This window comes from Leucoraja erinacea, unplaced genomic scaffold (assembly GCF_028641065.1).
Source record: "Leucoraja erinacea ecotype New England unplaced genomic scaffold, Leri_hhj_1 Leri_95S, whole genome shotgun sequence".
In the NCBI taxonomy this organism is placed as follows: domain Eukaryota; kingdom Metazoa; phylum Chordata; class Chondrichthyes; order Rajiformes; family Rajidae; genus Leucoraja; species Leucoraja erinaceus.
This window is the reverse complement of record NW_026576905.1, coordinates 143,634-161,413: the sequence shown is the minus strand read 5'-3', so window position 1 is coordinate 161,413 and position 17,780 is coordinate 143,634. Positions and strand designations below refer to the sequence as shown.

At 42.0% G+C, this 17,780-nt stretch overlaps 1 protein-coding gene across 1 annotated transcript in view; it reads left to right on the top strand.

Annotated features, from left to right (window-relative positions):
* LOC129695146 (GRB10-interacting GYF protein 2-like) overlaps positions 1 to 17,780 on the top strand; it is a 126,408-nt gene that overhangs the window by 33,249 nt on the left and 75,379 nt on the right. The window contains exons 5-7 of the mRNA XM_055631912.1: positions 11,373 to 11,435; positions 12,182 to 12,311; positions 14,187 to 14,282. Of these exons, the coding sequence (XP_055487887.1) occupies positions 11,395 to 11,435; positions 12,182 to 12,311; positions 14,187 to 14,282 (267 nt within the window). The 5' untranslated portion in view covers positions 11,373 to 11,394. The remainder of the gene's footprint in view (positions 1 to 11,372; positions 11,436 to 12,181; positions 12,312 to 14,186; positions 14,283 to 17,780) is intronic.

The following is a 17,780-nucleotide window of genomic DNA, read 5'->3' as shown; positions in this document are numbered from 1 at the left end:
AGGGATATCACAGCCTTGGGCTGTAACACATACTGGAATTTTACATGTATATAAAATAATTGAATGCCGGTTTCAAATACTTTATTGCTTCGACAAAAAAATATTTGCATTAATATTTCAAGCCTGGAGCCGTCTCCCTGAAATATTTTGTGCTGAGGGTTAATTGGAATTTTCAATGTTGAATTTAATAAAAGTTCATTAATTAGAATGTTGGGCGCAAATGGTGTTGTGGTACCTACCCGCTATGGTGTGAGTGAATGGAAGAGAAAGCTTTGAGGTCTACAACATTTCTGTTCCTTAATCTTCACCACCTGCTCCTCCCCAAATCCTTTTTTTAAAATTTCTAAAAATCAAGTCCAGATCCAAATAATAGGCAGAAGCAAGCTTTCATAATATGTATCAAGGAACTGCAGGTGCTGGTTTACACCAAAGTGCTGGAGTATCTCAGCGGGTCAGGCATCATCTCTGTTGAAAAGGAATAGGTGACTCAAAGAAGGGTTTTGACCCGAAACGTCACCTATCCCTCTGCACCAGAGATGCTGCCTGACCTGCTGAGTTACTCCAGTATTTTGTGTCAAAACCTTCCTAAACCTGTTCGAAATCTGATATTAGTTGATATTTGCAAGGAAGTATCCCTTTGGTTGACTCGAACTGCAATATAGCACACAAACCTAATTTTGATATAGATTGGGTTTATCCAGTTTGTTTGAACGTGTTTATTTTCACTAGTACCCTCGGCTTTTCTGCGACTGTCCAATTGAAAGAAAAAAGTGACTGCTCTGTATTGTATATGGGTGAAATGGGTTGACTGAAAGAGATTTAGGTTGTCACAACGGCTCATTAGAGGTCCATAGATAACATTTGATGTTGAGTAAACTCCAGGTCAGAGGAAGAAGCAGGTTTCTGGGCAGCTTCTTCCCAGCAACCATCAGGCTCTTAAACACAATACACCAACCTCAGCAACTATAATCTTCTGTAGACTGTCTTTGATTGAACTATTATGGTTACCAAGTATTGTGTTAATTGATTTATTGTATTATGATTATATATTTATCTCATTGCATTTATGCCCGTTTAAGCTGCAGCAAGAAAGAATGTCATTGTTCTGTTGCCAGTATTTAGGACAATTAAACATTCTGTACTCTCACTCTTCAAAGTAAAAACAAGGGTGGGGGTGGTTAAGGCGGATGGGGTGAGGGTGCATTGCAAATCTATTAGATCAGTGCCGATGTCGGAGCTGGTACAAATAACTTCTGTCGAGAAGTAGCAATAGTAAGTACCGTATTTCTAGGCAATGACAACGCTATTTTTTACCTTAAAATAAGGCCCGAAAATGTACCTGCGTCTTAGAGGCCGAAGGTTAGATTGTTAGCCAAGAAAGATAGACTTGGCTCTCCCTCAGTATAGCAACATCAAGAATGATATTGCTGTACTGAGGGATAACCAAGTCTATCCCTCGTTGCTGGCAGCTGATTTAAAAGGACAGCGCGTGTGGTGGGGGGAGAGAGGAGAGAGGAGAGAGAGGAGTTCCTTTCACAGTGTGTGGGGTGCATGGCCCGGGTCAGCACAAAATAACAAACTTGACTGGGCCGCCAGGGGTAAAGTTGCGGAGAGGGCAGGAGCGTTGAGAAGGAGGGGGTCGGGGATCATGCCAGCAACTCGCTCAGGTGGCTGCGAGCAGCCGCCGCAACTGGACAACGGAACCGGCCGCCACCTCAGCGCCTTCTGCCGCCAGCCAGCCACGGTGTCCTTCGGCACAGGCGCAACCGGTGGAGGTTGTGGTTGGCAGTAGCTATTGGGGGTGCGTCTTCATTGCCGGGAAATACGGTACTTGAAGATCCTGTAACGTACAGTCTGAAGGATGATGCAGGGAGTGCCAGTACACTATAGGTGAATTAGAATGACTTTGATCATCCATCAAGGGAATAACATCTCTGAGTGCGATAATTTAAATGTTTTCATGTGCTTCAGCAGCAAAGCATATTTGTTCTTTCAAAATAAACACAAAACTCCATTGGTGTTCTTCCCCAACAACAATTTAGATAATGCAATTTACTTTCTTGCCTTCCATGTTTGTGTAGGTGGAGGGTGAAAATCAAGGGAGGCAATTAATTCTCAAATGATTATTTGACAGCTTTTCCCATTTTCAATTGACCTTCAAATCAAGTCAGCTTCACTGAATCTCTCACTCGCATGCCAAAGAGTATTTTTTTATCTCTAACCTTGTGATGTTTGTACCTGTGTCCTCTAGTCACTGTCCAAGTTAAATAGGTTGTTGATCCTGACCACCACTCTGTTTTTCCTTGTTTTAACTGCTGGTAGTAATGTGGACCGCCCCTCTGCCGGGTTACTGACACTTGTACAGTTTTTAACAGTCATAATGACACAGCACAAGGTGCAGTTAGAAAGCTGTCTTTGCGGGTGCATTTAAGCTTGGTATTTAAATGGAAAAGGGTCAGCTTCTTCTGGGAGGGATAGTTGAGAATTTGCACAAGTTTCTCCGTTCAGAATTCACTCGTGATAGCGTATTGATTAAAATTCATCTCTTCCCCATTCCACTGTAGAAATACATTTGCTAACAGTAAACTGTTTCATAGAAAAACTTCAGTTCACATTTATAAGTTTATGAATGTGATTTATAACACTCGTGGAGCAGTTGAAATATACTTGGTACTGATTCCACCAAGTCTTGCCGTTCCCCTTCTTTAAACCAGGCTACCCCTAGTTCCCATCTATACACTACTCCTCATGCCCCCTTCCCCGAACCCACGTCACCCCCTGCAGTACCTCGCCTAAATCTCCGTCCACTCCCCTGCTCCCGCCTTACTCCAACCCTCACCCTTGTTGTGTTTTCCCCCCTCCCCCAACCTCTCCCTTAAAATACAATTATCTGAAGAAGTGATCTGACCCGAAACGTCATGCTACTTATCTTTTTTTTTCTCCAGAGATGCTGCCTGAATCGCTATTTTCAACACTTGGTGTCTATCTTAGAAACATAGCAGAAACATAGAAATTAGGTGCAGGAGTAGGCCATTCGGCCCTTCGATTTCCCCCTGCACCGCCATTCAATATGATCATGGCTGATCATCCAACTCAGTATCCCGTACCTGCCTTCTCTCCATACCCCCTGATCCCTTTAGCCACAAGGGCCACATCTAACTCCCTCTTAAATATAGCCAATGAACTGGCCTCAACTACCCTCTGTGGCAGAGAGTTCCAGAGATTCACCACTCTCTGTGTGAGAAAAAGTTCTTCTCATCTCGGTCACCGATATAGATCTGCTGAAAAGGATTTCCCAGGGGGGAGTTAAAGGGACAAGTGTTGCATCTCTTGCGGGAAGAATTGACGTAGGGAGGGAGCTTTGGGATCCTTAACCTGGTAACGTTTGGCCGAAACCCTTCTTCAGACTGATCGGGGGGCGGGGGTGGGTGGGGACAAGAAAAGGGAAAACATATACTGAGGTGCTGTTCCTCCAAAAGATATTTTAAATGTTTATTGTATCGGAAGGCAAAATAGTAATTAAAAACACTGGAGGTCAAGGTAGATAATAGTGCACTTGTCTGCAGAACTTAGTATGAGTTGGCTTCATATTTTTATGTTCGGGAAGGTCCCTTGCTCTTCACCTTCCCACAGCCCAGGTTATGAGAGTACGAGTTATGTATTGTAGTTAAAATGTACACTTTAATTCGGTGCCATGATCTCCAGCTGGTCAGCCATGTTAATTGAATGGTGCTTGCTGGTTTCTGGAGGCTGTTTAATAGCCTCGGTGGCTGATTCCCTGTAGAACTTGTCAAATCTTCCAAGAAGGTGCTTTTTGCAGTTATCCCATTGCTGCCTAGCAGTTCTACAGGGAACCAGCTAATGAGGGTCGCTTTAAGTCTCCCGTCAAGAAAGCAGGAAATTATGAAATGCTTCATTTGCAATCCCAAATACCGCAGGCGGTTTGTTTAGAAATACTTCCAAAGAGGAAGTATTAAATTAGACTGATGCAGTGGGACTCTAATTAGGTCTGCAGACTGCACAATGTGCACTGATCTCAACTGAGATGTAGCTCTGAGTGCAGTAGTGGTTGGATTAGAATCTAGATACTAACTATTGATTGCAGCTATTATCCTGTTGTGTGAAGGTTGACCGGGGTCACAGTAGACATGTCTTGGAGTTGTAGAGCACTGAAACAGATTTTTGGCCCACCACGTTTTGCTCAACACCTCCAGATTCCAACATACTGCATTCAGCCTAGGTAAATTCATGAGACGACCATTTGGAAAATTACTGGAAGGATTCAATTCCTTTGCCCCAAATGTGCAAATGCTTAAAGACTGTTTATAAGAGTCATAGCGTCATACGATGTGGAAACGGCCCTTCAACCCAACTTGCCCACGTCGACCAACATGCCCCATCTAAACTAGCCCCACCTGCCTGCTTTTGGCCAATATCTCTCTAAACCTACTCTATCCATGTACCTGTCTAAATGTTTCTTAAACTTTGCTAGAGTACATGCCTCCAGCAGCTCGTTCCATACACCCATCACCCTTTTTGTAAAATAAAAGGTTATCTCTCGGGTTTCCTTTAAATCTTTCCCTCCTCACCTTAAACATGTATTATATCACCCCTCATCCTCCTGCGCTACAAGGAATAAAGCCCTTGCTTGCTCAACCTATAGCTCGGTCCCTTGGGTCCTGGCAACATCCTCCTAAATCTTCTCTGAACCCTTTCAAGCTTGGCAACATCTTTCCTATAACATGGTGACCAAAACGGAACACATTACTTTAAATGTGGCCTCACCAATGTCTTATATAACAGCAACGTGATCTCCAAACTTCTATGCTCAATATTCTGACAGATGAAGGCCAAGGTGCTGAAAGCCTTCTTAACTACCCGATCTACCTGTGACACCACTTTTAAGGAGCTATGCACCTGCACTCCTAATTTGCTCTGCTCCACAACACTCAGGTCCTGCCCATGTTAGTCTTCCCAGAAATGCAGCACCTCATTTCTTTATATTAAGTTCCATCAACCATTCCTCAGCCCAACCAGTTGAGATCCTGCTGAATATTTGTCCCCTACCTACAACACCACCCACTTTAGTGGCATCTGCAAATTTCTTACTCATCGTCATGTGCAAATCTGCTAATCGTCGAAATGAAGTAACCATTTGTAATTAATCGAAAATAAATGACTAAAGAAAATCACTTTGTGGCTGCAGATTTTGATGAGCATTGCATAATTCTCTGTCTAATTCACGTCCCTGTTGGAGTCCAGAACCAGGGGCCACAGTTTAGGAATAAGGAGTAAGCCATTTAGAATGGAGACGAGGAAACACTTTTTCTCACAGAGAGTGGTGAGTCTGTGGAATTCTCTGCCTGAGAGGGCGGTGGAGGCAGGTTCTCAGGATGCTTTCAAGAGAGAGCTAGATAGGGCTCTTAAAAATAGGGATATGGGGAGAAGGCAGGAACGGGGTACTGATTGGGGACGATCAGCCATGATCACATTGAATGGCGTTGCTGGCTCGAAGGGCCGAATGGCCTACCCCTGCACCTATTGTCTATTGACCCACAACGTCACCTATCCATGTTCTCCAGAGATGCTGCCTGGCCCGCTGAGTTCCTCCAGCAGTCTTGTTTTTTATTTTCTCTCTCGCTCACAGTTGCAGCTTCAGCCTTCTTCTGTGTTTCCGGCTCGTCTCCTTTGAAATGCTATCTCTGGGACTGATCACATTGAATGGCGGTGCTGGCTCGAAGAGCCGAATGGCCTACTCCTGCACCTATTGTCTATTGTTTATTGTCAAATTAGCACTAGTGGGATGCATTCATCTACTCGAATTTGGCTGTTGTTACACGAGTGATGTGGAGAATGATGGCACTGAATGGTAGTTAATAAAGAATGCAGAAATAGAGCAAATAAGTGCTAGCAATTTTTTCATAGCAACAGAATCAAGCTAATTCCACACCCCCAGGCTGTTGTAACGAGCAAGTCTGCTATAATTGCCTCCTCCTGGCTGCAGGTAGAAAATTGCTACTGTTGAATTCAAATTTATTTTAATATGCGTTGATGCAAGAGCTCAGTACCATTATGATACTTGTAACAACTGAAACAAACTAATGTTTAAAACAGCAATGTCGCTGAAGGCTCAGGATTCCTTTTGTTAATGTGATTAAAAATTCCCATGTCAGAAATTGGAGAAGCAAATGATTCCAGCATCAGGACCAATACCTGTTGTTGTAAAACATCACCAAGAGTCTTGTGATTGTATACCTCCACTGTTGCCCCAAACACATTTGTGGTTGCATTTGCCTACAGAGCACTGACTTGCTGTTCAGGATTAATTCACTGCACATTAGCACAGGGTGTGAAAGATGCAATATAAATACAGTTCCCTCGGGATTTAAATTTGGTCTATGTGAGTCCCATTAGAGTTGCCTGGTGAAGTAGAAGTACCTTTTGTGGCTGCAACTGATATTCTGCAGGGAAAACATTAGTGCACCTCATTTGTACTTCAGTTTCATCCTCGGGTTTTGACTGTTCCTGGTTTCCGAGATCTACTGCTTTTGACAGCCAGCGTAGTCGTTCTTCGCATACGAGCTTCTGACTGATTTGATTTGACCACAAGACATTGCAGCAATTCCTCAGCTTATTCGTAGAGGTATTACTTGTGCCCCAGTTGCTGATGCTGCATTTGTTGAGTAATTGTAATTGTTGACTTCAAGTGTAGTGCCCAGAATTGAGGCCTCGAACTTGATCTGAGAAGTTCCATTACTAAATATCACTGGTAAATGGAGGTCTACATTGTAGCTTGTTTAAATTTAAAATCTCAAGGGTATGTTATGGAGGGCAGGACATTTACCTGATTGGCGTTCCTGCTTGACATTCTCATCAAAATCCATCACTATCCACAGTGCACATATCTAGTGACTAATCATTTGGGCAGCATGGAGGCATAGCGGTAGAGTTGCTGCCTTACAGCATTAGAGACCTGGGTTAGATTGTGACTATGGGTGCTGTCTGTACGGAATTTATATGTTCTCCCCGTGACCTGAGTGGGGTTTCTCCGATCTCTCACGGACTCAGTGGGCCAAAGGGCCTGTTTTCTCACTGTATCTCTAAACTAAAAACAAAACTGAAAAATATAATATAATTGTTGTTTCTCTCAAATTTATGTAAATAAGTTATGTTTGGCTACATCAATAATACATGGGCAAACTAAATAGGCTGGTTTTAAAGTGACATACATTTGAAGTGGTTGTACTTGATATTTCACTGTGCTACATTTTGGCTCTCACGGGGTTTCTGGTACATCAATACAAATTGAGAAGGGACCCTTATAGAAACTTGAAAAATATCTTAAGGGGTTGGACAGGCTAGATGCAGGAAGATTGTTCCCGATGTTGGGGAAGTCCAGGACAAGGGGTCACAGCTTAAGGATAAGGGGCAAATCCTTTAAAACCGAGATGAGAAGAACTTTTTTCACACAGAGAGCGGTGAATTTCTGGAACTCTCTGCCACATCAAGGGTAGTTGAGGCCAGTTCATTGGCTATATTTAAGAGGGATTTTAGATGTATTCATTTGTGGCTAAAAGGGCCACCAGATGGCTGGAGAGAAGGCAGGTACGGGATACTGAGCATTAATATGATCAGCCATGATCATATTGAATGGCGGTGCAGGCTCGAAGAACCGAATGACCTACTCCTGCACCTAATTTCTCTGTTTCTATGTTTCTATGTCTTCCCTGAGAAGTTGTGTGTGGTTGTACTTAAACAGTTCAGATTTCTGTTTTTTATGTATTCATTTTAAGCAACGGGCCACCAGATGGCTGATGAAGCTCCATGTAAATTAGTTGATGCATTAATATGGTGCAGCGGTGGAGTTGATGCCTTGCAGCGTCTGAGAACCAGGTTCGATCCTGACCACGGGTGCTGTCTGTACTGAGTTTGTGGGCCGAAGGGCTTGTTTCGGCACGGTGTTTCTAAAGTCATTCATTATTAGTTCTGACAGATTTGCTGAAATAATTTGGTTAAAAAGAAATGAACTTGTTTGCAATTAAAGCAAGAAGGTCATGAGCATTCAAGACTTGCATTAGAACTGAACGTTTTAATTAAGCTTCTAATCATGTCACGTTAGTGAACATACAGCAAGACTTGCATGGCTCTGATTCCACAGGGTAGATTCTGCCTTTGTTTAGTTCAAGTCGCCAATTGGTGGTTCGAGTCTGAACTAGTAGCGTAGTTTTCATTACCCAGTTTGACTGTGGGACATGTTGCAGCACAGGAAAGTGAGCCATAGAATTGGTGTAATATTGAATAGTCATGTTGCAAGATAGACATGAGTTAAGATGATATGAGGGTTAAACAAATGTCACTGGCATTAGAATTCCCAAACCTGGAGGTGATGCAGACATTGGCAAATATCATCAGCGAAGTGTAGGAAGTTGGCCACCTACATTGTAGCTTAAAAACTGTGTCTCACGGTAGTTACGCGACAGTTGGTTCAGCTGCAGAGCAGCATGTATTTTCCAATGATGTCATCAATTAGCCAACGTGTATATCTGCCTTGCTTGAAGCTCTTCCTTCATATGATTGCAGAGCAAGCTGCACTCCTGACACAAACCTGCAGGCTCGTGTGGCAGTGAAAGTACCATGTAGTCATAAATGTGTCAGTATGCAAATCAAATGTTAAATTGTGCCCTGGTTTATCCTAAGTATAATAGAGATTCCTGTTCGGAAAGAAGGGATATTCCCTTTGGTACTTGGTCAAGTGTTGTTCCTGAATCAGTACAATTAAAGCAGATTAGTGGTCGCTGTCGGGTCCCTGTTTTGGGAATTTGGCGTGGGGAAAAAATAATTGCTGTGTTTTCATAAAAATGCTGGAGAAACTCAGCAGGTGCAGCAGCATCTATGGAGCGAAGGAAATAGGCGACGTTTCGGGCCGAAACCCTTCTTCAGACTCTGCTGTGCTGTGTTTTCATACCATGGTGACTAGTATGTCTGTTTACTCATCTGGTGTATGGGTTTTTTCACACCAGTAAATCCAATATGTACAAGCTGATTGCATTGCAGAGTATGGTTTCAGAGAGCATTTCAAGGTAGATAGCTCTGGTAATTAAACATAGTCGATGTTAAAATACTTTGCCATCATATGCCCTCGTGCAGGCTATGTTGGAAACCCGTATGATGAATAGGAGCCAAAGTTTCCCACCCTCCTTCGATAAGCATAAGTTCATAAGTGATGAGAGCAGAATTAGACCATTCGCCCCAACAAGCCTACTCCGCCATTCAATCATGGCTGATCTATCTCTCCCTCCTAATTCCATTCTCCTGCCTTCTCCCCATAACCTGTGACACCTGTACTAATCTGGTTCTGGTTGATTACTGCGCAACCACCTCATCAGTGGTTATCTCGCGCAGGTCAAGAATCCTCTTGGAAGAAAAGCTAATATTTTGTCAAGAAATATCTATCTCTGCCTTAAAAATATCCATTGGCCTCCACGGCCTTCTATGGCATTATCCAAGTATTTCTGCTTAATTTAGTATGATTATTGCAGTCACCTGGTGCATAATGATAGTATAAGAATCTAGATAGCAAAATTGATTGTTACTAGCAATCACAATGTTTTAAAAAAAAAAAGAAATGATTCACACTGTTGGTGACCTTTGTGGGGTGTTTCACAATGGAGCTGTTGACAGCTTTGTGTATTCTTGTTGTATTCCTTGAGATTTTGTTTAACAATGTTCCCAGTCCATCGTCATCCCTTTTCAGAAGGCAATTATTTCAGGTTGAGATTTGTTTTGTATGGAATCTAGAACGTAAATTAAGTGGTTTTCAACCCCACAATTTCCACCTCTGACGAGGAGGCTGCTTAGAGCCAACACGGTAACGCTGCTAGATACAAAGAACTACGGATGCGGACTTACCAAGAAGGGTCCCGACCCGAAACGTCACCTACCCATGTTCTTCAGTGATGCTGTCAGTGAATCAGTGACTACGTTGAATTACTTCAGCATTTTGTCTTTCCATGAATGTGGTGTTAGCGAACGTTTTAATTCACGACTCTAAGTGCCATCTGTGGCATTTTCCCACAGGTATAATCCAAAATGGTGTTGCCCTGGGGGACATTTGAGAATTTTGTAGATGCTGCTTTTTAGAGTACAGTTGCTCCTTGACCTACGATGGGGTCACGTTTTAATAAACCCATCGTATAGGAATGTTACAAAATTTTGAGATTTTTAAAATCAAGCTTGTAATTTATCCCATCAGATAAAACATAAAAATAACTTTAATTTGATACCTAATTCACTTTCATATCTTCAGTGTTAAAAAAGTTGTGGTCATTTTCATACTCGGAAATTAGCATCTTGTTCCCTATTGCTTTTCCGTTAACTTAACACAAAAGCTGTGATTGAGGACAGTCAATTGACATAAAAGCCCATAACTTTCTTAAAAAATAAGAGAACCAAATGAAATTTTCAGTTATTATAGATTGAAGCATTCTGCAACAAATATGAAACACCTTACTTGGATGACCTGAAATTGAAGCATATCATTAGTTAGTTGCCTAATTGTAGATAATTACAAAATTGACTGTTGTGACGGAAAGACTGCCTTGAAATTTCAAAAATGTGATATTCTCAAGATCAGAACTTTAATATTATTGTAACGTTAAAACAAATGGTAAATACCCGACGAAAAATTCATATTCATCATAAATGAAATATAAATGTAAAATGAAACCACACCATAAAGCACGGTAAAATATTAAATAAACAATATAACTTTTGCTTTATCCTGATGTGGAAGTCCTTGATGTTGATTTTAAACCGTGATGTTGAAGGCATTAGACATCGCGTTTAACTTCAATTCAGCGATGCAGTTGACCAGCAACTTAAAAAAAAAAAAAAAAAAAAAACGGGAACGGAAGCGCAGAACAATTTTTCCCCCGCCATCAACTTGTAGTCCAAGCAAATACCTCTCCGACAACCAATACAAACCTGCATTTTAATCCCGGGCCCCCCTCAGCCTCCGGAATCACACGCACAGGCAGTGGCAGATCTGGAGCGCAGCTGATGGTAGGTTTTGTAACAATGCTACATTGTAAACCGAAAATATAGCAAGCCGAAATTGCACGTATTACATTGCGATCACATGACAGTGACGTGCGGCTCGCTGCCATTTCCGAGCGTTTGCCGACCGTAAAGTCGAAATATCGCAAGTCCAAGCATCGTAAATCGGGGAGCAGCTGTAGTTTCCAAACTGGGTATTTAAGCCATACCGGTATCCTGCTAAAAGTAGGAAATGCACTATCATTTCATAATGAAATCATAAATAAAGTTTGCCTAATTTCTTAATCAAAATATATTTTTTGATTTTAATCTTCCAGAGCTGTTGTCAAAGACAAGGAGATGGCAGCAGAGACTCAGACACTCAACTTTGGACCAGAATGGTAAGGGGGTGATATTTTCAGTAATACAATTAAGAGTGCGAATAGGGCTAAAGGCTAATTCAGAATATGTAAACATTTGTGTGTCAGGCATGTTTTGCTTTGGGTCTATTGTGTAATTAGTTATAATGGATTTTGGCTTCATTTGGTGAAGATTAATGAATTTCATTGAATAATACTTAAGTAATAGAATATTACTGAATATGCTACACTTCTTCATGTAAATGGGGTGTCTTACTGACTTAAATTGTCATCTAGTTTAACTTTGTGCAACCTACCCTGAGCTTAAGATGCTTACGCTCGCTTTCTCTTAACTATTTAATAAACACATTGTTACAGCAGACTTCTTTAAGTCTGCATTCATATTCTTGTGCCCAAAAATGACCTATGAGTGCGAAGTGTGAGCTGATCAGTAAGTAGTTTCAAAGCTTGGTATTCTAGTCACGTTGGAGCTACATCTCCTCCAACCTTTGAATATGTTTTTTTAAATGTTTACACATTAAATTGCCACTTCCTATCATTCTGTGGAATAAATCTAGCAGCCCTAAGGTAAGTCTTACTGACTGAAGCATTCATATAGGCATTACTTATCATTTTGTGCTTTGAGCCAAAGGTGTGCTAGTAAGGTGAAGTGAAGCTTGTTGGATGGAATATGAGTGTTGCATCTACGCTATTGTTTCTATGCTCTGGGTTTCAAGGCAGTGCTGTTACATAGATATCCTTTTGAATTTCTTTCATTCTTGCTGTAGGCTTCGTGCATTGTCCAGTGGTGGAAGTGTCGCGTCCCCACCTCCTTCACCTGCATTGCCAAAATACAAATTAGCAGATTATCGATACGGAAGAGAAGAAATGCTAGCACTTTATATGAAAGATAATAAGGTATGTGCAATATTAGTCACACAACATTGAAACAGGCCCTTCAGTCCAACCTGTCCATGCCAACCAAGATACCCCATTCAAGTTAGTCCCATTTGCCCGCATTTCATATGTAACCCTCTAAATGTTTCATATCCATTCACCTGTCCAAGTGTATTTTAAATGTTATCGTACCTGCCTCAAGGACCTCTTCTGGCAGCTCATTCCTTATGCCCACTACCCGCCGAGTGATTTTTCTTTTTTTCCACATCTTTGTAGTCAGAAGTTTGTTTCATTTGTAGTGTGTCACTAACTTTGTCATTTCTTTATTCAGCAATATATATTTGAAAAAAAGTAACAAAACAAGTGTCTGTGTTATGTCAAACTATCACCTCTGATCCCGCCACTGGCCACATCTTCCATCTCCTCCCCTTTCGGCTTTCCGCAGAGACTGCCCCCTCCGTAACTCCCTGGTCAATTTGTCCCTTCAAACCCAAACCACCCCCTCTCCTGGCACTTTCCCTTGCAACCACAGGAAATGCTACACTTGTCACTTCTTCCCCCCCCTCTCTCTGTTGACTTCCTCATTTTCCACTGCCAGTTGGACTCGTGCACGGTTTAATTGTACTTGAATGGTTAGCATGCAAACGGGTTTTTCACTATCTATCACACAGGACAATAATATACCAACATGAGGCTAAGAATACTAAAACTAAAAATGAATGATGTGAATTACAGTTGAAAATGACACTTGGGTGATGTTTGCAGTCTCCTTAATGCGATGACACGATTGCAGAAGGAAATCCGATGCATAGGTTGAAGATCCGAGGATGTAATCTGTTTAATGCAAATGTCCTTGAAATGGTATTGCAGCAATTCTGACCTCAAGGTGACAGAAAGGGTAAAGATTATTAAATGTGTGTTTTATAAAAGTATTTAGAGTGTTGTGTTCCATTCGGGGCACCATGTTACAGGAAAGACTTTGTTAAGCTGGAAAGGATATGGAGAAAATTCACGAGGATGTTGCCAGGACTAGAGGGTCTGAACTATAGGGAGAGGTTGAGTAGGCTGGGACTCTCTTCCTTGGAGCTCAGGAGGATGAGGGGTGATCTTATCGGGTGTTAGGAGTTATGGGGAGAAGGCAGCAGAATGGGGTTAGGATGGAGAGAGAGATCAGCAATGATTGAATGGCGGAGTAGGCGTGATGGGCCATATGGCTTAATTCTGCCCCTATCACTTATGACCTTATAAAGGTGTATAAAATCATGAGAAGAATAGATCAGGTAGATGCACAGAGTGTCTTGCCCAGAGTAGGTGAGTCAAGGACCAGCGGACATAGGTTTAAGGTGAAGGGGAAAAGATTTAATAGGGATCTGAGGAATAACTTTTTCACGCAAAGGGTGGTGGGTGTATGGAACAAGCTGCCAGAGGAGGTTGTTGAGGCAGGGACTATCCTAACGTGTAAGAAACAGTTAGACAGGTACATGGGTATGACAGGTTTGGAGGGATATGGGCAAAAGGCAGGCAGGTGGGACTAGTGTAACTGGGACATGTTGGCCGGTGTGGGCAAGTTTGTCTGAAGTGCCTATTTCCACGCTGCATCACTCTATGCCTCCATAATTTTAATATTTGACTGCAGTAAAACCAAATTCACTTTGCCGTTCTTAGTTTTCCCACTTGACACGATTTGTCTTGCAGCAGCATAACAAATTAACAAGCCACCTTTTGGCATACTCCTTTCGCCTCCCCGAAGGCTTGTGGCACGAGGTTGCATTGCAAAGGGTCGCATCTGTAATACGAGAAACACGTGGAACGGGGATCTCCAAAGCAAATGAAGCCAGAAGCAGAAGTTACACTGTTGCACGTACTAATGACCACTTCCTCATTTTACACTGCCAGGTTCCTGAAGAGTTGGTGGATAAAGAATTCCTGGCTATTTTACAGGATGAACCACTTCTGCCCTTGGCACTTGTACCTCTTACAGAGGAAGAGCAGGTGGGTGGAGATGTTTGTTTACAGTAAAAGGCTGCAGATATTACTTGACAAGCTGCTTGAGGACAATTTTTTTCCCCCCTGAGTGATGGATATAATTGTGTGCCAGCTAGACTTTCCGAAGGCCCCTGGTGTACATAAACTGGGGCGATGATGAGAAAACATCAGCTACTAAGAATGAAATGTCTTGTTTAGATTTTGCAGTTATTTCTCCCTCCGCACTCCCTGTTTATTGGGAAAGTAGACCCTTTGGTAATTAATTGCAGTAATATCTAGATCTCCATGCACTTAAACTTGTTTTCTCTATTGTCATTGCGTAGATTTGGGACATTCGTTGCTTTAATTGAGTACATTGTGCACTCAGGCTAGACATTTCCAGGCTGCTGTCAGCACTAACCTTCAAATGGCTGTGATTGCTGTGGGCAAATGCATCTGAAATTTCATTGCTACCTTCAATGCACTTTGGGAGGGATTTGAGTTGCGTAGACTTAATTATTTTTGAATTTCTGCTCACGTTCAAAGTGCCTGCAGGGTGCAATATATGAAACGTACTGTGGGTAAGATGTTAAGTTCAAGCTAAAAATATGGTTTCATTAGGTACACACAAAGTGCTTATGTAACAGCAGACCAGGTGGCATCCCTGGAGAAAAAGAATAGGCGATGTTTCGGGTTGGTACCCTTCCTCAGACTGAATGTAGAAGTGGGGAGGGGGGGGGGGGGGGGGTTGGGGAGAGTGTAGGGGGGAGATGGAGTGTAGGAGTTACTTGAAATTAGAAAAATCAATGTTCATTTGAAATTTGAAAGGTTTCATTAGTCTTTTCAGATGGTGCAATCAGAGATTTTCTCTCTAATTGGTGAGCAGTAGGGTTGAGATGGGATAATCTTGAAAATACACAGATTCTAACCTTCCCAAAGCTTCCTTTTGAATACAAATACAAATTTAATTAGACATTCCCGCTCATTGCTGACCTTGGAATGTACAAATCACTTGTTCATTTGCCCTCAAGGTACAAATAGTGAATTCAATGAGACATCCTGAAGACTGGAAAAGAATGCTAATTTTTAAAGGAGAAATCCATAATTGATATAAATATCCTGCAAGGTCATAAATCAAGCTGGATGAAATATAAGCAGAAATAAAGTCTCTCAATTGAGGGAATGCCAGAATTATAACTAATGTTTCAAGGATTGCAAGTAATTTCCCCTCTTAATTTTATTTTTCTCCTTGCAGCTACTGATGCATGCTGAAGAGTAAGGTTTTTTTTAAAGAGCCTGCAGTACTGTTTTATTTAAATGATAATTTGTAAATCCAGATTGTGTGTTGTCAGATTATTTACCTGCAGGGAATTTGGTGGGTGAAGTGCTGGGGTTTTAAGGAAAGGAGAATTGCAATATTGGATGCTGTGTTTCTCACTTTCAATGGCATATGTGCCATTGGGAGGAAATGGCTGGATAGCAGTTAGAAAAACAAAGATCTTGCGTTTATAATAAAGTCTTGCATATCACTGTTATGGAAGAAGAAGAAAAAGGCGCAACGTGCTGGAGTAATTCAGCAGGTCAGGCAGCATCTTTGGAGAACGTGAATAGGTGAAGTTTTGGGTCCGACCCTTTCTTCAAGGACCCCGACCCAAGACATCACCTCTCCATGTTTCCCCAGAGATGCTGTCAGTCACTCCAGCACTTTGTGTCTTTTTGTTAGGTAAACCAGCATCTGCAGTTCCTGCTTCATTTTTTAGAGAATCTTGAGGTCAATTAAATACTTTCTAAGGGGATAGAAAGAAAGGGTGGTCAAAAAGGCATTTGGCACATTAGCCATCATCAGTCAAAGAGTGTTCAAGAAGGAACTGCAGATGCTGGAAGATCGAAGGTACACAAAAATGCTGGAGAAACTCAGCGGGTGCAGCAGCATCTATGGAGCGAAGGAAATAGGCGACGTTTGGGGCCGAAACCCTTCTTCAGACCGTGTCAGTTCTGGGCACCACATTATAGGAAAGATGTTCTCAAGCTGGAAAGGGTACAGAGAAGATTTACAAGGATGTTGCCAGGATTCTAGGGTCTGAGCTACAGGGAGAGGTTGAGGAGGCCAGGACTCCATTAATTGGAGCACAGGAGGATGAGGGGTGATCTTATAGAGGTATATAAAATCATGAGTGGAATACACCAGGTTGATGCACAGTCTCTTGCCCAGAGTAGGTGAATTGAGGGCCAGAGGACATAGGTTTAAGGTGAAGGGGAAAAAGATTTACTAGGAATCTGAGGGGTGACATTTTCACACAAAGGGTGTTGGGTGCATGGAGCAAGCTGCCAGAGGAGGTAGTTGAGGCTGAGACTATCCCAACGTTTAAACAATTAGGCGGGTACATGGATAGGACAGGTTTAGAGGAATATGGGCCAAGCACAGGCAGGTGGGACGAGTATAGTTGGTGTGAACAAGCTGGGCTGAAGGGCCTGTTTCCACTCTGTATGACTCAATAAGTGCAGAAACTGTTTCAACACACAAATCAATTTGTGTTGGCCTCTAATGTGATATTGATCATTCCCCTCATTCATGTGGAGTGAGGTATACACATTGATCGGGGCACCATGGGTAAACCCACGACCTGCTCAGTTTCTCCTACTGGTCGTTTTAAATTCACTGCTATTCTTTGGAATACAGGCAAGAACTCTGTCATCTACAGATGTGAAGAGTGTGTTGATATCTGACAGTGCAAATGCAAGCCATATTGTTAATCATTCCCTCACACTGATTTTTATTGACTGTTTAGCTCAGCAGAAAGCTAAATCCTTTGTAATTTTAACGGGGAAGTCACATACTGTTTGCTTTCTTTAATTAGGATCTAATTCCATTACTGTAGATTCAAATTTAATGAGCTGTGTTGATTATGAGGTGTTATCTTATTAAATGAGGTCCAGAAATATTCAGTTCTGCAATTGCGTGCTTTGCCAATTCTTCAGTGCAGCTGTTGGAGTTTAAAACTTGCTGATTTAGAGTTGGTTACAATGTGCAGAGCAATTAGTCTATGGCGGACATCAGCGTGTGAGTTAATGTGGATTCAACACCATTGACATTAGATAAATGTAGAATTCACTTGCAGGATAGTCATTAAGATGAACATAACAGGGAAATGCTTTTTCTGTTTTCTCATGGATCTGAGAGTCACTGTCAGCCTTGGTATTTGAAGCACATCTAATAATAATAATGCATTTTATTTATGGGCGCCTTTCAAGAGTCTCAAGGCACCATACAAAAATTTAGCAAGTAGAGGAAAAACATGTAAGTGGAATGAAATAAATAGTAGAGACATGACTAGTACACAAATTAAAGACAGAATTCAATTCAAAACACAATATGAGGCAATTCACGCACAGATGAAAAGGGAGGGGGACGTGGGGCTAAGGATAGGCAGAGGTGAAGAGATGGGTCTTGAGGCGGGACTGGAAGATGGTGAGGGACACGGAATTGCGGATCAGTTGGGGGAGGGAGTTCCAGAGCCTGGGAGC